At 35.0% G+C, this 27,974-nt stretch overlaps 2 protein-coding genes across 6 annotated transcripts in view; one reads left to right on the top strand and one right to left on the bottom strand.

Annotated features, from left to right (window-relative positions):
• LOC136807819 (protein 4.1-like) overlaps positions 1 to 27,974 on the top strand; it is an 83,898-nt gene that overhangs the window by 4,900 nt on the left and 51,024 nt on the right. The gene's annotated exons all lie outside the window — the stretch shown is intronic.
• Positions 1,226 to 27,974, bottom strand: LOC136807714 (uncharacterized). 5 transcript variants are annotated; one of them, XM_067064319.1, is made up of 16 exons: positions 27,849 to 27,974; positions 23,187 to 23,346; positions 22,216 to 22,334; positions 17,366 to 17,543; positions 16,527 to 16,650; positions 15,229 to 15,338; positions 14,492 to 14,686; positions 12,859 to 12,948; positions 12,390 to 12,443; positions 11,138 to 11,191; positions 10,578 to 10,631; positions 7,015 to 7,062; positions 6,736 to 6,804; positions 4,337 to 4,629; positions 2,791 to 2,915; positions 1,226 to 1,725 (listed from the first exon to the last, which is right to left on the bottom strand). In XM_067064319.1, the coding sequence occupies exons 1-16, from the start codon at positions 27,939 to 27,941 to the stop codon at positions 1,602 to 1,604; spliced, it is 1,890 nt and encodes a 629-aa protein (XP_066920420.1). In that variant the 5' UTR covers positions 27,942 to 27,974; the 3' UTR covers positions 1,226 to 1,601. The 5 variants fall into 5 exon arrangements, with proteins under 5 accessions (XP_066920420.1, XP_066920422.1, XP_066920421.1 ...); XM_067064321.1 differs by lacking the exon at positions 27,849 to 27,974 and adding an exon at positions 26,808 to 27,081; XM_067064320.1 differs by lacking the exon at positions 11,138 to 11,191 and having other exon boundaries at positions 27,849 to 27,973.

Below are 27,974 nucleotides of genomic sequence, written 5' to 3'. Positions count from 1 at the left end.
CCATAGTCTATTTGAGACATAGGGGGGTATAGGGGCATAGGGGCCCTCGTGGATTTTGATCTTTTTGATCAGTTTGATCAATTAGGGAACTTGAAGTCAAAAAGAAGCAAATTGAACTAAGCCCATAGTCCATTTGAGACATAGGGGGTATAGAGGCATAGGGGCCCTCGTGGATTTTGATGTTTTTGATCAGTTTGATCAATTAGGGAACTTGAAGTCAAAAAGAAGCAAATTGAACTAAGCCCATAGTCTATTTGAGACAAAGGGGGGTATAGAGGCATAGGGGCCCTCGTGGATTTTGATCTTTTTGATCAGTTTTATCAATTAGGGAACTTGAAGTCAAAAAGAAGCAAATTGAACTAAGCCCATAGTCTATTTGAGACATAGAATGTATAGGATAGGGGCAAAGGGGGCAAATTGAACTAAGCCCATAGTCTATTTGAGACATGGGGGGGGTATAGGGGCATAGGGGCCCTCGTGGATTTTGATCTTTTTGATCAGTTTGATCAATTAGGGAACTTGAAGTCAAAAAGAAGCAAATTGAACTAAGCCCATATTCTATTGAGACATAGGGGGTATAGAGGCATAGGGGCCCTCGTGGATTTTGATCTTTTTGATCAGTTTGATCAATTAGGGAACTTGAAGTCAAAAAGAAGCAAATTGAACTAAGCCCATAGTCCATTTGAGACATAGGCGGTATAGGGGCATAGGGGTCCTCGTGGATTTTGATCTTTTTGATCAGTTTGATCAATTAGGGAACTTGAAGTCAAAAAGAAGCAAATTGAATTAAGCCCATAGTCTATTTGAGACATAGAATGTATAGGATAGGGGCAAAAAGAAGCAAATTGAACTAAGCCCATAGTCTATTTGAGACATAGGGGGGTATAGGGGCATAGGGGCCCTCGTGGATTTTGATCTTTTCGATCAGTTTGATCAATTAGGGAACTTGACGTCAAAAAGACACAAATTGAACAAAGCCCATAGTCCATTTGAGACATAGTGGGTATAGGGGCATAGGGGCCCTCGTGGATTTTGATCTTTTTGATCAGTTTGATCAATAAGGGGACTTGGCGTATAATTTTCTATGAATTGATATGCTTCTTTAAGACCAAAACGAGCTCTTAACAATCATCTGTAACGATGCAAGCATTTTGACCCTGATCATCCTGGACTGTCAACGAAGCCAAAACAGAAGAATTTCTTAAGATTTGATACGTTTGATTGATTTTATCTGACATGTGAATCTTTTTTACAAAACAATAAGAAAATAAGTTACATTACAAACTACTAGTATGCATAGTTATATATAAAGTTATGAATAATGGTTTCGGGCTAACACCATAAACAAGAAAAAACTTATTTGTTCGGGGATTTCTCCCCATTTGAATCAACTGCTCAAAATTGATTCGACAAAAAATATCATGGTTATATTTAGTAAGTTTCGTACGTAAAAGTGACCGTATATCATTTTTATTATCGCAGATCCGCAGATCTGGAAGTTAAAGTTTTTTTTAGTTTTTTTTTTAATTATACAATACCAAAATCAGAAAAAAAACAAGAAACTAAAAAACAAAAGACTGTCCTGACTGTCCAAATTACTTTTAATTTCCAACATCATCACCATCAGCATCATCAAACTCAAGCCTTCGCCGCTTCTGTGGTGTCTGACCATCTTCTACCCTCTGCCATTTTTGTTTCGATAGAAACTGTTCTCTATGGGCTTTCCTAATGTAACAGAAAGTAAAATTAAAATCATTATTAAAAGGTATAAGATTGATTGCCTTTAGCCTCCTTGCAATCCTGTATTGGCAGTGTAGTCAAAATCGATCGTAACAGAAAAAGGTTTTCCATCCATTATAATAGAGATGAGAAGAAGGAAACGTTTCCAATAGCTTTCTTCTCGGCATTTATACTAAATACTTATTTTCCTTCTTGTTGGGGTCCTACATAGCCTCCCCCTTAAACGAAAAGTTTCGATAACTTTTGAAAGAATTTTCGCCATAAAATTTAGCAAGTGTGCATCAAATATAAATTGACATCTTGTGACAAACTTTCAGGATCAATGATAGGCATAATTTTTATGCCTAAAATAGACCTCCTACTAACTTTCTCTCACTTCAATATTTCGTCTGTCAGCTCCCACTGACAAAAGGTTTCGGGGCGTTGGGTAATTGTTTGCCAACTGTCACGTGTCCGGACGAAATTACCCATTTTTGCCCACATGACCCTATATTTGGACATCTCCGGATATGAAAATGGTATTGAGTTGAAATTTTTAGCATGACAAGATAAAGTAATGATAAAGTAGGACTCCTATCAAAATTTCAGGTCATTCTGACCACCTGTTATCTAGAAAGTGAGTATTATATGTAAAACACGGACCGGTTTGACACTTGACCGAACAAACTAGAAATTTTGCAAATCATATAATATCATCAATGCCTATCACTGGTCAAAAACGAGTCTGAGAGAGTTAGTTGGGCGGGGTTCCCCCAAAAACTTTCAAAGGAGGAGGGGGGGGGGCAAAATGTTTTGAAATTGCAAGTGTGTTTAACTGATTACAAAAAAAATTTGCTTGTAGAAAAAAATTGTTCAGAATTCCATTGAAAAGAAAATGGCATGTAACCGATGCACAAATTCTATTAAAGCGTCTAATGATATATTAAATAATGTGGCTTTTGGTTGTTTGAAAGTAAGCAGGACATAGAAACATGAGGTACAGGAGAATTTTAGAGAAAACTTCCAAATATGGAAAAAGTAAAACATTAATAAATAAATAAAACATTATACCCATTTTCGTCCTCCATATCGTTGAAGACTGTGGCGTATTCTTTAGACGACATGCCGATTTTAACAAGATTGTTTTTCAGCTCTTGTGGCATGTTCTCTGGGGAAGATTTTTCCAGAAAGATTGCCTGTAATAGTAACATTTACATTTGTTAAAGCAGAAATTTGGGAACTAGTGGGGTCGTTAATCATAATTTACGGGAAAACAATATGATCTAGCTTCTCCAGACCTTCTCTATAGGATGGTTATACCTCAGGAAAAATTCCCCTAAAATCCCACTGGTGGAACATCCCTTTTTGGGACATTTCTTTTTTCCCCAGGCAAAACCCTAAGGGCGAAATTTTTTCAGACATTTTCAAGTATACCATTCGAAAGCTGTTGAAAAACTATATAGAAGACTTTTAAACGGGTATAGCCGATTTCATTACCTAACTCAAGATAATTCACACAGAAGATGCTCTTTATGGTCAATTTTGACCAAAGTGTGGCGAAAAGTGGAAATTGCGCATGAAATATCTCGAGTTAGGTAGGGAAATCTGCTATAACCGTTTAAAAGTCTTATATATAGTTTTTCGAGAGCTTTCGAACGGTATAAATGATATTGTCTGGAAATAAGTTTGAAATGTTCAAAAAATCTCGCCCTTAGGATTTTGCCTGGGGAAAATAGAAATGTCCCAAAAAAGGGATGTTCCACCAGTGGGATTTTAGGAGAATTTTTCCTGAGGTATAAGCATCCTATAGAGAAGGTCTGGAGAAAGTTTCAGCTAGATCTTATTTTTTTCCTACAAACAGCCTGTATTTTTGTAACACGACCACACTAAACGGGAGATTGATGTATTCAGCTAAGAGCTACCCTGTTAAAGTTTTTTTTGTTTCCTTTGAAATTATTAAAATGTTTCTGCAGTAAGGACCTTTTCAGTCAATCCAATTAAAGAATTGTATAACTTCATGCCAACTTTTTCTTGGCTGTGTCATAAAAAAACTGATTCCATATCTTAAGGGAGAAGTTTTCGTGGAATTTAATTTCACGGTTTTGAGTGTCAACCGCGAAATTAAATTCCGTGAAACACATAAAATTAGTTAACAATTTCTCACGAGAAAGTTTAAGCACAAAAATAACGATAATTATATGGAAAAAGTTCATGCTGTTTTAAAAAAAACGTAAAAAACCTTCCTTGTGCTCGTTGGTTGAGCGATAGTTTATGTAAAACATATGTTATAGAGTGAAGTAATTTAAGCAAAAAATTTGCTTATGCTATACGTTGAAATATTCGTTAAAAAGTTAGGAGCTCTATTTCAAAGAAATATAAACTGTAGTCTCCATTGTGTTCCAAGGTTTTTAGCCTAATTGACGTTACAATTTGACAATTGGAACTTTCGTGGGACTTTTTGTCTCACTTTGACGTAAAATTTTGCTGACGTTTTGGGCCATAATTAATGAACAAGAAAATATCATAAAAATGTATCGATGATAAGGCAGAGATGACCGAGTTTTCAAAATTATCGGGTTATCCCTTTAAAATTTCGTCGATCCAAAATTATTCTTACCAACTTGTTGTTGCCGGTGCCTTTATTACATCTTAATTGCACGATCTTGCAGATTTTCTTTTTTTCCAGATAGGAAAATATTGCCGTCACCAAAGTGCCGACGGTAAACTTTGCGTTTTTCTTCTTCTGCTTAACAACATACGCATTGCCAAATTTTTCGGACACCAGTTTAGTGAACGACACCATGTCTCCGGATATGTTGACGACTCTTCTGACCAAATCGAAGTCGATCCCAGAGTCGTCTTCATCCGGAATAACGACCTTTTCCAGCGTTGTGCCTGTCCCAATGATACCTGGATAAATTAATCAATGCAATCTAAACTTATTTTGTTGATTTGAAAGGGATGCCGAGGATCACAGTGACGGTTATGACGGCGAATCTCGACTCTATAAAATCGAGAACAATAGTTGTCAGCTGTCTTTGAGAAACTTCAACTCTCCACGAATCAACTACAGGACGCCTGTTTGAAGTATGGCATGAAAATCAATGCTACAAAATGCAAAGCCATAACACCCAGCCCTCAGCCAGTTGTAATTGACAATAAAAATGTTGACACTGTTCAAGACTTCATTTTCCTTGGATCAAATGTTCCTAGTACCTCCACGGACGTCAAAAGACGAATTGCACTTGCAAATATTGCCTTTGGAAAACTAAAACAGAAGATCTGATTAAGGAGAGATGTCTCAAATGCTTTTAAAATTCGACTGTACAAAGCTCTCATTCTCCCAATCGCAATATACGGCGCGGAAACCAGGTCTCTAAGAAAGCTTGATGAAAACAAGCTCTCAGTTTTCGAAAACAATTGTATTCGCTCCATTCTACTGGGGATTAGACTCGAAGACCGGATATCACTCAAACGGCTACGTAAGAGAGCAAAACTCAAAATGCCAATTGTCTATATGATAAAAAAAGAGACGCGTGTCTTGGTTTGGGCATGTAGCAAGACTGCCCGAGGAAAGTCTAGCCAAAATATGTTTGAAAAATGAATTCCAAGGCACACAAAGAAGAGGTAGACCTGGAAAAAGATGGCAAGATAAAATCAGGGAAGACACAGGTCTTCCCTTAGCAACGGCAGAACGATACGCACGTGACAGAACCAGATGGCGAGAGAAAGTACACAAGTGGGCGAAGCCTCAACCAGAGGTGTGCTGATAAGTAAGTAAGTAAAGTTTAGTGCAGTTTCACGTATTAACGAAGTAGCCATATTTCAAATTCTGTGCTACAAAGAGTTTAGAAAAAATATCATCAATGCTTTTATAAAATTCGACCAACTCAGAGTACCATTTCAATACATTGGAAAGTTGAATGTTGTTTTGAATTAGACCCTTTGCCCACGAAGGACACACGTGAGCGTCCGCGTCTATATACGAAGGACGCACATATGCGTTTTTAGCATGTATTCTGTTTTCAGCTATGATATTTAGTTCTGTGTTATTTTGAGGATCAAATGTTTAGGATATTTAAAAAAATTGATTTTAAAGGGTTAGGGTCAAGTGTGCGATCAAAACAAACAGTTGAAAAACATTCAAATTCAAGATGGAGGTGGTGAAATAGTTGTTTTGAGAGTTAACTCTTTCATCATTCAATATGACTTTGAAATTTGGGTCTACCCAGATGGGACTTTTATTCGCTGTCATATAATGTAGGGTTGAACCTTGTGAAAGTTTTACTAAAATACAGTCAAAGAATCATGATATGGCTCAAAAGATAGAAAGTAGATGTCTTTTACTTTCGGCCAAAGATATATAACCTTTCTTCTAAAGTTGTTTTGTTCAAAAGTTATGGTGGTTTGCGAAAAGTGTGAATATTTTGAAAAATCACTGCGCGCTTGCTTTTGAGGGCAATACCGTAAATATTGACCTCTATCAAATATTGCCCTCGCAAGCTCGGACAATACTTGTTGACAAATTTGTTATAGTTCCAAAACGCTTTCGAATGTTTTGATGATCACCTATTTTCAGGAGATATGACTTTTCTTCCCAGAAATTATTAAATGTCAAATAAATTTATGGCGATTCGAATGTTTTTTCTTTTTCTACGGGTGGTTCATTTGTCTGTCGGAAGGAAAAGAAAAAAGTAGAAAAACAAGCGAAACTGTCTTTTTTTCTTACTTTGTTTTATAATACCTTATTATTTATTTACTGGATTTATGGCTTGACCTAGCATCAGTTGTAATGCTACGATACTACGAACTATTGTTTTGGCTAGAGAAACTTTGATGTTAATTGTTGATTCTCAATATCCTAGCTTAAAATAATTTTTGAAAGTAGAAAATTTATTTCGAGATTTTCAGGATTTCATGAAATATGAAATCAGTTTTCCATGGCCAGGCACGGTCACGGAAAAGTTGGTATGAAGGTTTTGTCACTCAGATGACAAATAAACAGTACATACTTACATAATTGATTGAGAGATATTCTGATGATCTGAATTGCAATTTTCATGCTCGTGTCATCAATCAACATATCTAGAAGAAACAAATTTATATTCTCTCCTTGTACTTTCAAAACAACGTTTCGTTTTCCTTACCCAAAAGGGATATAGATAGAAAATACATACATGGAAATTTGGGATAGCAAAATCTCATCTTTTCCACTACGCACTAGAACAACTTTTTGGCGTATTTTTTTCAAGTAGGGCTTTTATCGTCTATGATACACAGGTGTTTTACCCATACCTGTTCCTGCTTCTCTTTCTCTTTCTTCGTCGTCGTTAGATTCTGATCCTGAAGAAAAAAATCATGGTATCTTACTTTTGTGTAAAAAACACACCCCTGCCTCAGTGCCCTGAGCCTGAGTCTGAAAAAAAATGAAAATCGGTCGGGGGAAGATTTTGAAGAATAATATCCAGTTGTAGAAATGTGAGCCTCTTTTTTATCGGTGTGAATTTAGGATTATGTTCTAAGGGATTACCCATGGCGTTCTAAATCTACAGACCTAGTAAACGTATGCATTTTTATGACACAAGTTCATATATAGTACAATTTTTGGACCTACCACGGAGGTCCTATAAATTAACTGATGTTCGTTCGTTCGTTCGTTCGTTCGTTCGTTCGTTAGTTAGTTTGTCTGTTGCCAGCTTTTCTAGAGATTCGCTCATTATTTCTTTCTGATTTTTGGCACAATGATGCAAAACGGCAATGTCCAAAATGTGACGGAGCCGGATTTTTGAGAAAATATTTTTTGGGGCAAATTTGGGCCAAAAACTACCTAAAATAGGGTTTTTTGGACTTTGTGCAAAATTCTGTCATTACTTTTTACTGATTTTTTGTACAAAGATGGAGGGCAAGGTTCTCTAAAGAATGGCTGAAGTGGTTTTTCCCGGAAAATTCTTATTCGCCTTAAAAAACGGATTTTCATATTTTGGGGAAATTCCCTTTAACCATTTACAAGGAAATTAAGCTTTCTAGAGATTGGCTCATTATTTTTTTCTGATTTTTAGCACAAAGATGTATTAGCAATGCCCAATGTATGACAGTATCCGATTTTAGATAAAAAAAATTTTCCGGTCGAAGATGCTTGGAATATGCCGGAAATCGCCGCTTTTTTTAATTCTATAGGGATTTTTATCTTATACCGGGTGCGCCACAAAAAAGTTAAATCAAACTAAACAGAAGCATAATTACATGATACATCAGTATTTTCGTTTCAGTCATTAAAAATGATAATTAGCTGTCTAAATGACCTCTTCTTATTTAAAGGAAGGTTGAATTTCAATGAAAGGAAGAAAATTCTTCGAAAAAGGCCAAAAAATCTGGTAAAATTCATAAAAATACATCAAATATGGGTTTCGAGGTAGATCCAGCCTTACATAGACTTTATCCAGTCTAGAACCAAAAATCTGAGAAAAATTTCGGTAAATTTAAATTAAATTGATTTTGATGAAGATTTTAAACCCTTTTGACCCTTCAGTTTCAAAATTTATGTGTTTAGTTACTGAAAAATGCTCTTAATCATGTAAAGGCTATTGCGATTGCCAATTTAAAGTAAAAATTTGATAGGTCGATTTCAAACGTTTTCGAGCACATTCTGAAATTAACTTTTTTATTCAATTGAGCATAACTTTTGATTTAATGAATCGAATTTAATAAATGACCCATCAAATTTTAAGTTTATCTTTCTTCCTTTCAATGAAATAGGAATGGTTCTTTTAAAGTTTTTAGATTTCAAGAAAATTAGTTTTAAAGAGAGAAACTTTTTTGTGGCGCACCCGGTAGTTCTTTGTTTTTTCGCATAAAAACATTAATGATAGCAATGCCCAAGATTTGGCATGGTTTCATTTTCAATAAAACTGATTTTTGTGGCCGGAACTTACTAAAGATCGCCGGAACAGCCGATTATCGCCGGAAAAACGGTTTTTCTTAAATTTCTCGAGTTTTATTCGATATATTTTCATGAAATTTCGCACACTAATGCAAAATGGACATTTCTAAAAGGTGACGGAGACTGATTTTCGAAAATATGATTTACCGGTCCGAAATGCCGGAAAAACCATTTTTTTTTATTTTCTCGAGATTTCATCATTAGTTTTTTCTGATTTTTTGCACAAAGATGCATATTAGCAATGCCCAAAGTATGACAGAATCCGATTTTTAAGAAAAAAAATTTTCCGGTCGAAAATGCTTGGAATATGCTGGAAATCTTTGTTTTTCATATTTTCTTGGGATTTTTATAAAATATTTTTTCTTTACTTTTACAAGCTGCAATCTGCATTTTCTTACTATTATTCTCATTTTTTCCTATTTTCGTATCATCAGGTAGGTCCATTCAGCATATTGCTTGTTTTACCTGTTTCTTGCCAAGTGCAAGTGTGTTTTTTGACCGGGGTAGCCTGGGTTCTGGTAAATTTCACCGGGTGGACATTTTTTATTTTAATTTGTCACTGGGGTAGGTCACTCAGCTTCAAATGTCTGGGGTGAGTCATTTCTTCACTGGTGCTTAAATTTAGGCTATTTTAGAGCAAATTTTTCACCGGGGTGGATCTGACCGGGTCACTGATTCAGGGGTGTAAAAACAGTGTGTAATCCTCTCTTTTTTAAATAAGCACTTGTAAATCATTCTAGTTTTGAACTAGCCAAGAAACCTGGTTATGACAAACAGTTTGTAAAACTGTTATCTTATCTTCTGATAGTTTTTACTTTTACAAAAAAAAAAAAAAGTATTTCTCTCAACTTTCCCCAACCGTTGAAAGACTTTTCATCACACAGTCCAATACAATGCTAACATAAGTTACAGTAGTACATGAATTATACGAGTTGAACTTATCACCAAAGAATTAAAACCATTAGCCGTTTAGCAACCATGGTTCCCAATTCGGAAAAGTGAAATCGCGAAATCGAAAGCGAGGGATGTACTTCCGAAGTGGAACTTAATTTCCTCTTCAAAGGGGGTCCAATCTATTTTTCCTCACACTGGGAAATTACTCATACGGTCCTTTATCAGTTAACATGAGCTTCCTTTAGTCGAAAGACGCAACTCTAGCAACAACTCGGACTTTTTTTATATAAAAATTACCGTAGTCGGAAGTCTAATATAAACTAAGATAAATATGCCATTAAGTTCGGTCATTTAGTTCAGTTGAAATCGGACGCGAAAAAAAATTCCTCAAAAATCGGGTTCCATCATATGTTATGGTATCCAGATGACCATCTTTGTGCAAAATATCAAAAGAAACTAACGAACCAATTTCGAGAAAACCCCCAAAATTGCAAAATCTGTTTTTTCCGACCGCGAAATTTTTTTCTCAAAAATCGAGTTCCGTCACACTCGGGGGTTTATACCCTGCCTGAGTATCAGAGGACAAGTTTTCTGTGAAAATATTGACCTCTGACGACGAATGCTATGATATTTCATCGCGCATGCCTGAACCATTTGCAAAATCTAATTGCCATTATCTCAAAGTACTACTTAAAACCAATGGGATGGAGAGAATACATTGCCTTACTTGAAACAGTCCTATTTAGCAAATATAAACCTTGTGCTTAGAACTAAAAGAATTAAACCATTAGAAAGCTCTTGATTTTCCAAAAACTATGATAAAAAAATGACATTTTGAACAAAACTAAAAACTTGGCATTATTTTTCTTAAATCTTACATTTTCGACGGTGAAAAAAATTGCCTATCTCTGCCCAATATAGAACCTCAAGGTAGGTCCAAAAGTTGGATGTGTTATAAATCATAATTATCGCGATTAAAAACAAGCCAACAAGCCTGTAAGATTACTATTTATTTACTACATACCTTCTTCCGCGTCGTCTTTCTCAGGTGTTGTAGCCCTTTCCTCCAGTGCCGCATCTAGAAAATAAGCGAGTCAATTTAGTTGTCAAAATGTGGACCCATACATTGAAGAAGGAAAGCAGTCACAGGAAGTAGAATCACCTACACAATTTAACTGTCCTATTTTGCTACAAGGGTTTGAATTTAAACATGAGGATGATGATGAAGGTTACGTAATTGTTTATTTAACGTTGACCAATGGGATGGAGAGAATACATTGCCTTACTTGAAACAGTCCTATTTAGCAAATATAAACCTTGTGCTTAGAACTAAAAGAATTAAACTATTAGAAAGCTCTTGATTTTCCAAAAACTATGATGAAAAAATGACATTTTGAACAAAACTAAAAACTTGGCATTATTTTTCTTAAATCTTACATTTTCGACGGTGAAAAAAATTGCCTATCTCTGCCCAATATAGAACCTCAAGGTAGGTCCAAAAGTTGGATGTGTTATAAATCATAATTATCGCGATTAACAACAAGCCAACAAGCCTGTGCAGATTACTATTTATTTACTACATACCTTCTTCCGCGTCGTCTTTCTCAGTTGTTGTAGCCCTTTCCTCCAGTGCCGCATCTAGAAATAAGCGAGTCAATTTAGTTGTCAAAATGTGGACCCATACATTGAAGAAGGAAAGCAGTCACAGGAAGTAGAATCACCTACACAATTTAACTGTCCTATTTTGCTACAAGGGTTTGAATTTAAACATGAAGATGATGATGAAGGTTACGTAATTGTTTATTTAACGTTGACAAAAAAGGTAGCTACAAAGGCTAATACTGTAAACGTCAACCTTACTTTACAAATTAGTTATTTATATACAATATTTTATGTCTCAGTAGGACTAGAGATCTTTTTGAGAAAGAGTACAGTCCTAGGACTCTCTCTCACTCGCCATTTATAGTCTTTATGTGTTTATTCTTCGTTAAGGGTTCTTGCTTCCTCGCTGAGTTTATTAAATCTTTTTTCTTTCGTTGTTGGTGTAATCAGAGATTTGGGAAAGAAAGATAGGAATTGAATTCATAGACACGTTTTTATGATATATATTCCTTTCTTTTCCTTTCAATTCGGAACTCTCAGAAGGGGAGGTGCTGTTCAACTATATGTACGTGAAACGACTATAAAAAGATCATTAAAAGACATTTTTATTTCAATTTTGATTATTTGAAACACAACGATGAAGTAGTATTCATATGGGAATGCTCAATTTAACAAAGGAAGTCTTTTCAGATTGGAATGAAAGTTTTTTATTTGAATGAAACTCTGCACTCTGTCGCAAGGACTAACAAGCGATACTTTTATGGACCTACCTGGTTATCAAACTAATCAGTGAACATTGAAACAATGAAACACATAAGACATAACTGGTCAAAATACAAAAAAATAAAGAAAATGAAAGCATATCTATTGAGAGAAACTATCAACACTATTGAAAAAGATTTTTGAAAAAGAAATAAAAAAGCTATTAAGCGCTTTTCTTTATAAAAACCACTATCAGAAAAATGCACAGCTTAATAAATAAGGTTAGAAAAAATAATAATAAAAAAACAATTTGGCTAATAACATTGATATATGCTCATAAATAGTGATTCTTATAGATAAAGACTCGTTTTTCAGCCAAAAAAATAATAAGTGTTTACAGAAAACTCAAATCATTACCCTCCACCGTGACATTTTCATCGCAAAAAAACTAATAAAAATAATAATAACAATAATAATAATAACAATAACAAGCCAACAAGCCTGTGCAGAATACTTTTTATTCACTACATACCTTCTTCCGCGTCGTCTTTCTCAGGTGTTGTATCGCTTTCCTTCATTGTCGCATCTAGAAAACAAGCGAGTCATTTTGATTTCCACTATTGATAGCAGCCACATAAAAGATTTAGCCAGTATAATCATTTGAGCATATTGAAAACAAAACCAGCAATGTATATTAAAGAACATCACGGGTGCAGACGGGAACATGGGTCAATTCGCATAGTGCAAACCGTATTTGAAGTCGTTTTTTTAAGGTGGAGTCCTGAATGGAAGCCCATTTTCACTTTTTTTTAAAAGGACCTCGCATCCTTCAATACATATTCGTATTCCTGAAAGAGGGAATTTCCCATCCTAACCACAATAGTTTAGCTAGCTATGGTGTATATACAGTTGGCTAGCTTCAAGGCGAAAGTCCTTGGGAGAAAACTTTTTTAAGGAAAAAAGATTGAAACAAACATTTGAGTGTAAATTTAAAAACTCACCTTTGTCATCCAATTTATTGACAAACCATAACAAATTTTGGACAACAGCTGACAATCTCAGCACCAACGCCTTCGCTTTCCCGTAATTTCCTGAGATATCAAAATTGGAAAATGAAGAAGATGAACACTAACAGGGACGTGGTGATCGAAAATGGGCATTGTCGGCACTTTGATTAGCCTGTACCAAACCCTACTTCTTTATGTAGCTGACGATATTAGGCATAGTAGGGTTTGTTACGTTTAGAAAGATTTTGTGTGCAAGCGTGTTTTCAAAAAGTCTATACGTGGAGTGTATTTCTTCTTATTGCCATCTGGAAAAGAAAGCCAACTCTAATAACCACAGGAAAAAAATTTAAAATGGTCGTGAATCTCAAAACTTTCTCTACCTTGTGATTTCTTCAATTGTCTACATGGATAAAAATAACATTGTAATATGTCAGGGTTGAGAAAGTAGATTTCACCAGAGATTCGGGAAAGGAAGATAGGAATTGAATTCATAGACACGTTTTTATGATATATATTTTTTTCTTTTCCTTTCAATTCGGAACTCTGAGAAGGGGAGGTGCTGTTCAACTATATGTACGTGAAACGACTATAAAAAGATCATTAAAAGACATTTTTATTTCAATTTTGATTATTTGAAACACAACGATGAAGTAGTATTCATATGGGAATACTTTATTTAACAAAGGAAGTCTTTTCAGATTTGAATGAAAGTTTTTTTATGTGAATGAAACTCTGCACTCTGTCGCAAGGACTAAAAACTAAATTTATGAATATCTTAGCAGCAAGAATTTTTGGAAGTCAAATGTAAATTTGTCCAGGTAGAAAATATTACCAGGATTCTGTTGATAGAGTCAGTTTTTCTTGGCACGGGCTCAAAAGATTTGGCAAAGAGGTTTTATAATTCCTTACTCTGATTGGCAGAAAAGGTTGTTATGTAGTTATACTTCAATGATTTCAAAAGAAACAAAAGACTATAACAGCACATATTTCTATACATGAATACGCCGATACCTATCTTCCTTTCCCAAATCTCTGATTTCACAGGCATGTGAATTTCGAAACTTTCCTAACCTTGTGATTTTTTTGATTTCCAATGTAGATAAAATAATGTCAGTGGTATATTGGGGGTATATTTTAGGGTCCGGAATTTAGATTTAAGAGGCTCGGAAAGTTTCCGAATACCCAGCCTTGTGATTTCTTCAAATCACCATGAGAGAGATAAGAATAACAGAAATATTACATGGTTGAGATTTTAAATTTAACAGGCTTGTCAGTTCCCAGCCTTGTATATTCTATTCAATTCGCAATGATACGGATAAAAATAACAGAAATATTACATGGTTGAGAATTAGATTTAACAGGCTTGTCAAGTTCCTAGCTGGTAAATTTGCGATTTTACTTTTTGGATGGATTGCTCCAAATTTGGGTTTATTTGAAGAACCACAAGTGATTATTCAATCAAAAGTGACATTCACCGGAGACATTTTTCAAAATTTTCGCGGGGATTTATTTTCGTGGATAGGGCCAAAATCCGCGAAATCCACGAAATTTAATCCCCGCGAAATCTTATCCCATTAAAGTAGAACGATTCCTATTTCCCTTTCCTAAATTTCTGGTTTAATCTTACCAGTTAGAAATTGAATATCTTCATATTTCATCATCACCTCCCTAACTTCATTATGGAAGGCGCCAAAAGTTTTGTTTGCTTCGGTTGTCAGTCTGTACTCCTTAACTTTGGGTTCGACAACCAGCACCTTTTCTTCAATGAGACTGTATTCTGTATCGTTGTCGGCGACAGAGTACAGTTGTGCCAAATGGTTAACTAAAAATATCAAGTATTTCTAGTTTAATTTGGTTTTCAAAGTTTAGAGTTTCGGGTGGTATTATGGTTATGACGGAAAAAAATTCGGGATTAATTTCCCGAGAAAAACTAAAAAATGTGAACGAGGAGAGTCTACGCCGAATTTAACAGGAAAAGTAAGTGCATGAGGGCAAGAAAAAAATACGATGTTTCAAATATAGTTTTTCCTGTTTTTTTAGTATCTTTGAAGTTTTGAGGGCTTATAGTTATTTCTTCGACACTAAGAAATATTGGCAAAAAATAAGAAAATTCATGTTGTTACTCTTGTAACAGTTAATTAATTTATTTTAACCTCTTAAGTTGACAATGCCCGTAAATAAATTGTAAAAATCCTTCGCCCACTGCCAATTATTATGGAACAGAGAATTCTCCCTTTTATTTGACCTTACCGAAGTTCTTGTTCATCAATTTTTCTTGCAATATCTCCAAGTATAGATTCGAAAAGGATTGAAGTAATAGAAAACACATGTTAACTATATTTTTAGTTAGATAAAAAAACAAACCCAAGTTCAATTCGAAATTGTCGATTAGAGCATTCACTTCCTCGTTATCTTCATACAAGAATAGCTCCTCATAGGTTGGAAATTTGGCACTGTCAAAGTGCCAAATGAATCTAAAAATTAAAAGAAATACGTCTGAGGGAAGTTGAGGTTTTTCAAAAGGGGCGCCAAAAAGGGAGAGGTCATAAAGCGTCTACACATTTTTTTTATAAGCAACTCTATTTTTCACTTCAGGGCTAAGGTTACATAGCATTTCAAGCTAATTTCTGGAAAATTTGTCTAGGCCCCCCTCACAATTATACCTTTATAATGCATTTCAGGGTGAGTGGAACCATTTCCATTTGTTAGAATTATATATTTTTTCTTCAATAACAATAGATAGCCAAAATATTTTCAGGCCTCATCCCTTAGCAACCAGGTTGCTTATAAAAAAATGTGTACTTAGGGTGGGGTGAATGAAATTTTTAAAATGCAAAAAGAAATTCACCCCCTCCCGACAAAGGCGAAACTATATTATTTGACAGAACCTTTTGATTTTGCTGAATTTCTAGTAAGTATTACAAAACTTTTATCAACAATCTCTGCTTGGTTTAGCTAACCTGATATTCAGATGGTGAATTTTTTATCGGTACGCTAAAGCTCAAAAGGACAGGATTAAAATAACTATCTGACGAATTTCACAGTATCTAGTACTAGTGATATAACTTTTTGAATTGCGCCATTCTGCTCAAAATTATATTTTTTCTCCTTTCGGCGCTCCATTTGAAATTTCGTGATTGTTTTTAGTTCGTGCCCGGACTCCAAAATAGCGCGGTCTCCGCAAAAAAACACAAGTCAAATTCAGATGGTAAATTTTCATCGTGTCTTTAGAGCTTAGGCGTACTGATAGAAAATACCACCATCTGAATATCAGGTTAAGTTTAGCTGGCATTGTTACCATGATTTGCGCTGACTAAGAAGATTTAATATTTCTTTCTTGTAGTTTTGCTAAAAAAAACTCTGTTTTTAATTTTAAGTACATAAAGGTTTTAAGATTAAAAATCAAGATTTGAGGTCGATTATTCTATACAGGCATATATGTTATTGTACAGGATGTGTATGTTGAAGGCAATAATTCGACACACTAAGTGGTCTGATGCCTTCAATTTGTATATGATGCTATCATACATACCAGTTTACATTTTTTGATCCTGGCCCTGGGTCATTTTGTGCATTAGTTTTTAAAAATACCCCCAAAAAAGCCCGTTTTAAGAAATATTTCCCTATCTAAAGCAAAATATTTAATTAGCTAAACAATATACCTATTTTGAAAACCAACAGATATTCCATATTCATCTCTAATGATGCTGTAAGACATAGTTGGCTGATTTAAACCAAAAAAGTTGAACTGCGACGTTTGCATGTTATAATTGCAATTCCCTGTGACTGAAAAATAAAACGATCATAGGCGGTTGATAAGCAGATATTCAATAGGTAAAAGTCGGTTACGGAGATTTATTAACCCGACGGCGAGGTGATGTTATATTCAACGACGCGAAGGGTTAATCAATCGAATATCCAACGAAAACTATAGGCGATTTTAATAGTCTGTATTGTATTCAACAAAATCATACAGACTATTATTAATGTGCCATAAAGCGGTTGAATGTTTATGCATTATTTCTGTTTCCGTATTTTCAACAAATAATTAGTAATGATAGCTAAAAAGTGTTTAAAAATGGTTTTCAAATCGAAGCATACAATAAGCAATAAGCTTCAAATGTCCACTAATTGTTTTAATATTACAACACGTATTGAATACATCAATCCAGGTCCGTTTAATTGAGAAGTTGATTAACTTAAGTTAAAGTTTAAGTTAATTCAAAAATAATTCGACTAAACCAAACCAAATCGAACTATGGGTTAAACCTTTTGATTTACGCCAGTACTCCATTGACTTTTTTGTACGATTATATATACGAGTTTTTTTTTTAATTTTAAGTTATTCAATTATCTTTGATTTTAGGTTCCATTGAGTTCGATTTGATAGTTTGAATATACATCATAATATCCGCATTTTCAGATAGAACTATTTAGATTTAAAAGAGAAGATAATGAAACTAAATACACTAATAAGATCAAACAGTGAAGTGTAACTTACCAGTCTCGCGGTTTAGTTCACCACCGTCGTATAAGGTGAGAAAGTCACGAAGTTGTCGTCCTTCGGCAATCTTTGCCGATTGAGAAAGAATCCCGTGCGCAGTGAAAAATCCCATAACTTCGTCTTGAAGTGCAAAAATCCTAGAGCCATTCGCAGCCATTAACTCACCCAATTTATCCTAAAGGTAAAGATAAAAAAATTGATTTGTTATCGATGCTAGTTCGATATAAAATGTCTTTTCATCCTAATGCATCAAAATTTTTAAGAATATACACGTTTTAAAACTTCTTCCTATTTGAGCTGAAAGTCCGTTAGTATAAGTAATACAGTATTAATTTACTGATAATATAATAACCAATAATGAAACTTCTTCCTGGACAGCCTATGGTAACTATACTCATAGCATGCAGAGGGGTCCTTAGCCCACCCCTCAGATTTTAGCCCCCCCCCTCAACCATAAATACATCAGCCCCCCCCCTTAACGATTTTTGACCTGGAATTGACTCTGTTCAGACATAAAAATCATCATGGTGAGACAGATCTGTGGCAAATGGCAAAATTGTGTATGAAAACAGTTGGGTTACATCACCATCACATAAAATGTATCAGCATTTACAACCTGTCTGTGATAAGAAATTGACTATAACAATTTTTCTGTTCAAATGTATGAGCCCCCCTCAGTGTCTAAAATACAGCCCCCAACCCTTACTCGAGCTCCAGCCCCTCCCCCCTAAACTAAAGGGGGTTCATGCTATGATACTACTTGCTATCTTTAGTTAAAAGGCTTAACCATACTAGCCCTAAGCTTTTTTGGTTTGGCATGGTCGTGCTTGTAAACTACTTACTACCCACGCTCGACACCCTTATAATCCTGGGTTTGAGCCTGTACGGGTAGTCTCTCTAGGCTTCTGCAATGCGGACTTAACATATTGATATTGTCCAAGTCTTAATAAACTTCATCACACTTTTTTTTAAGGTTTGAAAATATTTATTTGTGTCAGAAAATGGACTTAAAAGCTAAAGATAAGGTCAAAATACGACACAAAAGTGGAAATTTCGAGAAATTTGGACTTGAAATTTACAATTATTATTTGGATTTTTTTATTTTGAATAACAGACGTTTTGAGAAAATTTTGAATTTCTGTGTATTGAAATTCAAAGTGTGACGGATTTTTTCACTTGTTCTGTCATACTTTGTATCCCGCAATTACAGACTTGGCGGAAACGCGCTTGACTTCAAATAGAACAAAGCTCGTTGAATGTCCATATAATTTAATGTCATTGCTTTTACCGATATACCGAGTTGTGTTCAGAATACCGAATACCGATCTTTATTATCACGAAATACCAAATGCCGATAAAAAAGCCACAGTACCGAGTACTGATCACCCAGTACGCCCACACAACATAATAGATCTGACATGATTTTCGAACCTCTTTTTGAATTGAGGGCTCTGATTATAGTCTATTTTTAAAATTAAAGATGAGATTTTGGCTAAAAGTCCTAAAATCTGCTTTTTCAGAATCTTTTCACGAATTCCTTCATGAGTAATTTAACTACAATAACGACGTTCTTGACTGACTGTTCTGGACTGAATGACTGTTTTTATATGGAAAATTGGGATGAAAAACTGACAAAAGTTTTTTTTAAGATTTTGAGACAAAGAAGCCATAACAAAAAAATTCCGCAAATCTATTTTTGCCGCCCGTAGCGAGCTTGCGAAGCGTAGGGTGGCCTACATAGCTTCATGCAAGGATATGGGACAGGAATCTCGATTTTTGTTTGTTTTGTAATCGGTCTTCCGGTTAATTAGTGTTCCGTAATCATCCGGCAACGTTTATAGCTTACCAAACTAGCAAGTAGCTTTCGCTAAATGCGCGGCGGACGTTTTTCGTTATTTTTCCTTTCGGGGTTTTTTGTTTTTTTCTGTCGTGCGTTAATTTTTGGATTAAGTTTTCAAACGCAGGTAATTCTATGCACCCATTTTCGATGAGTTAGGCATCTTGATTTTCAAGAGATTTTCGAGCAATAGTCCAGCAGTCGAATTGCGTTCACTTTTTTCAAAAAATTGAGATATAAATCAGTGAATTTGCTGACAGTCAAATTATACAATCTGTCTCCTGTCTTAAACATTCAGATTGATTCATTTTTCGACCCAAACAGTAGAACAATGATTGAATATGGACGACAAAACTTATTATTGTTGGTGGTTGAAAACTAAATTTATTCAACAATCGTCATTCGACATACTCTACTCCCAACAAAAATGCTTAAAGATCCTGTGTTATGGTACTTCAACAAGTACAAATATTTTTTTCTTTGTGTAGTTTTAAAGACTTGGTTTTATTAATTTTTTATGTTTAAACTGTGTTCTTGTCGATACTTAGGCGGTCATCGAAAAAATGCTCTGTTCGCGTGGCAACTGGTGTTAAAAATGCATGCGGGCGGACGGGCGGTCAAAAAAATTCCCAGGTTTTTTAAAATCACGTCAGTAATTCAGGGGAGGGTGGTGTTGCGAGCAAAACAATTTTTCGATGGCCGTCGGTGCAATTGAGAAAAAAGCTATACTTGGAAAGAACAAATTGGTTTTCCCGAATTGTTTTCCGCATCTCCGCACCGGAAAATCAGCAGAAAATATGATGTGGGCAGGTGATGCGAATATAACAATTTTTCGACGACCGCCTTACCAGGCACTATTTGGGAAATTATTCTCAAAGATTGAAAGAAACTTTTGTGAACTAGTTTTGAGGAAATTTCAGTACACTCACCATATATCATCTAATTTCACGTTTCTTATTTTCCCTTTAAGCTTTTTATGAATGAGGATTCGTTTACCTTGACAACGCAATATTACCTTGTTACTGCGCTACTATTACCACGTTACGTCATGATTTTCCATCCTTCTACACGATATTGCTGTTAAACTGCAAGATAACTGGCATATCTTTTTAATGCAAACAATTTTGTCCATGAGATCCCTTATCATGCCGTTGGAAAAAGTTCTGAATGTACGCTATTTCCTGTTAATACCTGCTTCCTACTCATCAATATTGCCTCGTTACTGATACTATTACCATGTACGTCCTATCATCTTCCATCCTTTACACGACGCTGTTACAGCTTCTAGATTAATGGTAAATCCATTTAATGTAAACAATTTTGGATCACGATATCCTTTGTTAAACCGTTGGAAAAACTCCTAAGTACGTTGTTACCTGTCAATTCTTGGTTTCTGCTCGTTATGTTTCTGGCTGTTGGTTCTACTATGTTTCACTTATATTTCAAATTGGTTGAAATAAATATAGTTGCATGTCTTTTGACTGGTTTAGTATCTGTAACTGTCTGTAATTGATTCTACCTGGACACTTTTCCTAATGAATGTTTTAAGATTTGTATTTTATTCTTTGTAAAAAGTGATTCACATTTTTAGAAAAAATATATGTTTCATTTATGTTAGCTTATTCATTGATATCTGAAAGAAAATGCTGTTGAGAAGAATCATTCTAACTAAATTTTTCAAAAACGCAATTCGCTAAAAATAAATCCAGTTTTTTTCTTCTTTTTTTTACGATTTTTGCGAAAACTAATAAAGGTATTTATTTTAGAGTTCTGTAATAAAATGTAGGCTTAAAAACACGCGCTTATCTCGAACCTCCGTTATATCTTGAACTTTCACCAAAATATATCTCGAAAAGTTTTTTTGGAAATGGCGATTCGCTAAAATTAATCCACGCGAAATTTTCTCAGACGAGTATTCGCTAAAATTTGTCCACGCGAAATTTTTTGAAATTGTGACTCACTCCAAAAAGAAATCAAGATTTTCCAGACTCGCTATTATACGCTAAAATTAGTCTCGCTAAAATTTCTACGATTAAAGTAAGTACAAGTAAGTAAGTAAAAACTATTTTGATGAGATTTTTAGATCAAAATTCGAATGTTTTGATGAAGAAGAAAAATATTTTGATGAAATCAGCGCAAATGCATCAAAATGCAAAATTGACGAGCGCAACTATTTTGATGAAAAGTCGCTTTTTATTTTTTTCTGTTTTGATGAAAATTTTGGTTCAACTCAAATGCGTCAAATTTTTCATCAAAATAATCTTTTTGATGGGTTTTGATGAAAGTTTTGATGCATTTAAACATAAGGCAAAATTAAAAACTTCGAACATCGTCTGAAGAAGTCCTTGTATTTTTAGACAATTTGGAAATTTTATTTGAAGTTGCTTGACATGTGAGAACTCCGATCGACGTGTGAAAAACCTCAAGCTGTCAAGCTTTTTGAATGACACGCTTCTCTCACAGAGTAGAGTCAATTTACAGAACGCAAATTAAAAACTGAGTCCATATTTTTCAAAAACGCCAATAAATTCATAGATTTTGACCATTTTTCGTCAATATTTGAACATATTCGCCCTTTCAAGTTTCAAAAGGGGATGAGTGCAGCATTGTTATGTGCGGATCTTATAAGGGTCGGTTTTTCAAAGTGCCAGAGTTTCTCTAAGGATCGCAAAAATCAGAGAAATTCAAAGCAGTCTCTCTAAGGGTCACTCTTTTTGATAAAAATTCAGATTTGTCTCTCTAAGGGCCACTATTTTTAGAATTTTTGGAAGAAGAAAAATTTAAATTGAGGAAAAAAATAGGAAAAAGTCTCTCTAAGGCTCCCTTTTTTCGTAAAAAATTGTCAAAATTCCTCGAAATCAGTCTCTCTAATATTCCAGTTTCGGGGGTCCGATCCGCACATACCTAGCATCCGTCAACCCTAGTACCCCAATACCCCCTGGGTTTATTGATCAATATGAGGTTGTATTTTATTAAGTTTCAATGATAAAAAGATAATACATTTACTTACCCAAGAACAATTCTTCAACACCACCGTCCTTCCTTTTCTCATGGGGTTTAGATCCACCTTCTTCATAACCTCGTCAAGTATTCCTTTAAGGAATTTCCTTAAAGGAGTTTTTCCTCGACCTAAAATGAAAAAAAGAAATTTGATGATTCTTTCAATAGCTAATAAGAAAATTATAAACCCCTATATAAAACCCTAGGATATAGTGCGCCAGTTTTATTAAGATATTAAACGTTGAGTAGACTTTTAGAAATAAACTCCTTTTCTTCAAAGCTGATGTAAATAAGGTCAGCTATAGCTTATGTAAACAAACACCTTTCAAAAGCAACACGCAGGGTTAAAGGGGAAGTTATACTGCGACACCGGTAATTTTCTGCTATTTTGCACAAGTCTACAACCTTTCGTCCGGGGTTGTGAAACACACTGAAATGACGTCACTGTTATAAATGTAAACATTTTAAACCACTACCTAAAGTATCTGAGATAAAGAGCAATCATCGCCCTCAATATGGCAACCTTAATTTACGAAACACGAATATCAAGTTTGACACTTTGATTTTAATTTTTTCTCCAAAATAATAAAAAAATAGTGACCTTTATATATTTTTTCAAATGTTATCACTTAAGAATATTTTAGGATTCAGCAAATTTTTGGAAAAATTAAAAGAAGTGCTTTTTACTACTTTTCCACATTACCAAATTTGTTATAATTGAGGCACTAGAAATGATAATCAAAACAAAAAAGAGTGTACACTTATCGTATAAACTTTTACTGGAGAATAATTGTATTATATTGCTATCTACTAGAAAAACTTAATGTGACATTTTTCTAGTGGGGATACCGATAGAGATAAAAATTCTAAATTGAGCGTATTTTCCAACGGGACGATTTTTAGTCCTATTTTTTATTTGCTAGAAATCCTAACGGGACTGTGATACAGGGGTGTAAAATAAGATTAAGTGATTAAGCATACCTGTTCCCTGACTTATCATTATCCAGAGCACAACCTCCTCTCTCCATCCCCTCTTAACGTTAACGACTGAATGGCCCATGCAGGAGGAGAAAAGTGAAATCAATGCAAGCACCACTACTGTTTTTTCTTGATTCAACGTTGTAGACAATACATCACATACCTGTAAATAAAAATATATGGATTCCATCAACTAAACCAATTTATTTTGTCTCAATCCACCCCTGAAGAATCAATATCGTACTAGGGGGTACTAGGTTTCAGGGATGTTGGGTATGTGTGGCCCTGACCTTTGAAACCCGACCTTAGAGAGACTGGTTTTTGACAAATCTTTCAAGAACGTGTGAAAAAAGCGACCGTGCTGAGAGAGACATTTTTCCAAATTTTTGCCTTTTAATTGAAATTGAAAATTTTTGCTCAATATCAATATTCAAAATCCTGAACTTTTGAGAAACAAAAATTTAACTTTAGTGTTTTTGTAACCCTTTGAGAGACTTTACAAATCTGAAAAAGGGACCCTCATCACTCGCACATACCCGGTACTACACCCTCCTCCTTCCGGCATCCTATAAGGTCCCACAGTCAGATGGGTCCTTCCACAGTCTTTAAGATTTACCGTGATTCCCAAAACTGGCAATTTCGATAGTTCTGATATGCGACCATAAAAGTTGTTAGGCATGGATATTTGTTTCAAGCTAAGAAGTTTCAAATGAATGTATTTCCCATCATAAACTAATATACCTTGAGCAGCCTTGAGGGAAGAAATTTTTGCGGAAGTAATTTCGCGGTTTTGAGTGTCAACCGCGATATTAAATTCCGCGAAACACATAAAATCTTGAATGTTCACTGATTGATCACTAACTCTTGATCTAAATATTATTTTTTGCCGATGACAAGATATTACAAAGTAATTAAGGAATGGAGAAGAATGTGAGCATAATTATTTTATTTATAAGCATCGCTTTATAAGAAACAAATTAATCTTTTTTTTGGATATTTCGATAAAATTATTTAAAGGCAATCGATCGGTTAATATACCATATACTGAGTCAGCAGCGCGTTAGCAGTTAAAAGCAAGAACGTTGAAAAAACACATACTTTTTATTCCAATGTTTGTTATTTGCAATAAGCATTGCAAGTTTTCTGGACTTCACTTTTGTGATAACAAAAAGAACACTTTTATTGTTAGCTATAAACAATAAACTGATGTAACGCGCGTTATTGTCAATTTTTTTAATCGGTAGTCGGACTGATATTAGATAACCTGATATTCAGATGGTGATATTTTTTATCGGTACGCTAAAACTCTAAAGACACGATGAAAATATACCATCTGACGAATTTGACTTGTGTTCTTTGCAGGGACCGCACTATTTTGGAGTCCGGGCACGAACTAAAAACAATCACGAAATTTCAAATGGAGCGCCGAAAGGAGAAAAAATACAATTTTGAGCAGAATGGCGCAATTCAAAAAGTTGTATCACTAGCTACTGTGTAATTCCTCAGATGGTTATTTGCATTGTGTCTTTAGAGCTTTAGCGTACCGATAGAAAATTCACCATCTGAGTATCAGGTAAATATTAGATGGCTAGAAACCTCGATCGATTGCCTTTAATATTTGTAAGCGTACTATAAAAGCGAATGCGAAAAAAACAACCAACACGGTATTACGCACCGGAATTGGCTAACAAGAGCAGAAATATTTTGTTGTCATATGGCAACGCCGCCTAATTTTTTCTGTATACGTTTGGAAAAATCTTTCATGGTCAGAAAAATCTTTTAATGGTCGGAAAAATCCTAGCGCAACTGGCCGGCGTTGCACCCACGCCCATGTATGCACTAGTGCAGGTGTGTGGGTACTATTGAGTTATAGACAGTTAGCCTTACTCGTTACGGTTAGAATACCTATATAGATATTTGTCGTTCTTTAAATTGTTTGAAATTGCGTAGTTTGACAGCAGTTCGGTAGCCTAGTGGTTAGCGAGGCAGGTTCAGAATCATTGACAAAAGTACTTTAGTGGTCTCGAGTTGATGGTCGGGAAAGTCCAAAACTTAGAAATATTTTCAAAACCGTAGAATTAACCCCGGTTCTACGGTTTTGAAAATATTTCTAAGTTTTGGACTTTCCCGACCATCAAGGATCTTTTCGACCGTCTACGGAAAAAAATACGCGGCAACGCCACCCTGTAAAGGGTTAAAGCTGGGCCTTCATGACACTTTCGGTCCCTTGAGACAAAAACTGAAAAACTCGGATAAGTGGGACATCTTTTTATTTTTTTTCCAAGATTGAAGACAATGCAATATTTCGCTGAAAGTTTTCGAAATTTTTTGTATACAAAATTTTAAAAGGTGTGTTTAGTCTGAACCTGAAAAATTCCGTTGAGTAGTTTAAGTATAGGTTAGAGACGGATCAGATTGCCACATCTAGGGCAAATCTTGATAAATAGGACAAATTGAGCTTTTTGACAAATTTCTTACTCACGTGTCACGAGGAGATTCAGATATATAAGTAGTACTAGCTAGGAAACCTGTCACTTCTGTTTGTACATAGCTAGCGTACTTAGAACTAAGGAGTAAATGGGGAAAAGGTAAATAACAGATTAGCTGTTTTCAAAAATTAACGGTCGTTTTCCTTAATGATTTGAATTGTATCAGTAATAATACCATACTCTGTATTTCAGTAACTTTTTTGGTTTCTTACATTATTAGTGATATTTTTGTAACATAGTAGTATGGATATCCAGACTAAAGTGGTACACGCGGCTAAGTAGTAATACGGTATTTAGCCGGTCCAATGTATTACTTAACGAGATTATACTGTAATTCCTAGCGAATATAGTGACTAAGGAGGCGCAACTTAGATTTGTACCGGTACAAATCTAAGTTGCGCCTCCTTAGTCACCGACGAGGAGAAAATTTTCAATTGGGGTCCATATTGGGTAACCTGCTCAATATTATACTTTTTCTCCTTTCGGCACTCCATTTGAAATTTCGTGATTGTTTTTAGTTCGTGCGCGGACTCCAAAATAGCGCGGTCCCCGCCAAAAAACACAAGTCAAATTCGTCAGATGGTATATTTTCATCGTGTCTTTAGAGCTTTAGCGTACCGATAGAAAATATCACCATCTGAATATCAGGTTACGGACGTTACGTACTTAACTCCGCACATCATTTTGTTTACCCTTTCCGTGCCGATGTCGGATATATCCGACATTTGAATTTTCACTCCCTTTGCCGAAGGGTTTAAAAAAATGTTTTCTCTATTGCCGATATATTTAACCTTTCCAGCGCGCTGTTTTTTATATTTTCACGCTGTCTGCGCGCAACTTTTTTTGAGAAAACGCGGGGTTTGGGAAATTTGCCATAAACTCAAGAACTAGAAATCTTTGGGCAAAAAGTAAACTATCCCTGAAAAGGATTAATTAAGTTTTGCAGCTTTTAGGTTGTGGGTACAAGTTCAATTAAAGTATTCTAACTTAAATGGTAGCTTTACATACACCAATGCTTTTTTCCTCATTTTTCGACAATGTCACTTTTTTGGCATTTTTCACTTTCTATGCAAAAAAAAGTGGGGGAAAGTTAATTATTAAATTTTTCTTTACTATTTTATCAATATATACTTACTCATGAAGCCATATACCAAAAATTAGCATCCAAAAACAATTCTACTGGTCACAAGGGCTTTTCAAACATTGTTCACTCTTCTCCAAAATCAGTGTTTTTCCGTCTGCCATTTTGAATCAGTGTTTTTATTTGAAAAGTGCTTGTCTCACACCGTGATCATAACATTACATCATTATATATCAACGGAAAGCTTAGACTCTCTACTTTCTTTTTCTTTATTTTTCAACGATCAGAAAGCAAGCCAATTAAAGATATTGCGCGAGAAAGACATGCCTATCAAAATTGCGTATATGTACGACATTCGGAACGTCTCAAGGACGTATATGTACGACATTCGGGTCCAAAAGGTTAATTAAGAAAAAGTTTTCTTATTTTGTCGATGTCGGATATATCCGACACAATAAGCAAAATTTCGATCTTCGTGGTTCCATCTACCATTTTTGAAATGACGGATATATCCGACATTGGCAAATAGGAATGAAAAATACATGTCGGGTATATCCGACAATGTCAAATACATTCGCCAACTGCTTGATCATCGGTGATGGTGATATTTTCTATCGGTACGCTAAAGCTCTAAAGGCACGATGAAAATATACCATCTGACGAATTTGCCTTGTGTTTTGTGCGGGGACCGCGCAATTTGGGAGTTCGGGCACGAACTAAAAACAATCACGAAATTTCAAATGGAGCGCTAAAAGGATAAAAATATAATTTTTTGAGAGTACAAAACAGTTTTGGTGTTTCGGCACGCGACAAAAAGTTGACTTAAAATTTTCCGTAGAGACAGGGGCATTTTCCTCAGATGTTAGTTTTGAGCGATCTTAAGAGCTTCAGCGTGTCGCGTTAAGAAAACTCCACAGCTGTTATCAGGTTAGATATACAGTATCCGACATTTGGCAAAAAGGAGTGAAAATTCAAATGTCGAATATATTCGACAATGGCAAATAGGAAACATGTTGAAAAAACCCTCGACACGGAAAGGGTTAAGTTCCACTAGAGAAAATCTAAAAGATACAAACAATGACAGAAATAACTTACTCTACTCAACAAACCAGGCACCAAATCCCAATCGAATTTGACCTGCTTGTTCAGATTGTTCTTTAATTTCTTGGTTGTATGGTCGACATCCATTTTACTTTGTACGCTATTAATGTGCTCTGTGGT

This window comes from Clytia hemisphaerica, unplaced genomic scaffold (genome assembly GCF_902728285.1).
Source record: "Clytia hemisphaerica strain Z4C2 unplaced genomic scaffold, Clytia hemisphaerica genome assembly, whole genome shotgun sequence".
Classification (NCBI taxonomy): Eukaryota; Metazoa; Cnidaria; class Hydrozoa; order Leptothecata; family Clytiidae; genus Clytia; species Clytia hemisphaerica.
This window is presented reverse-complemented; position numbering and strand designations above follow the sequence as displayed.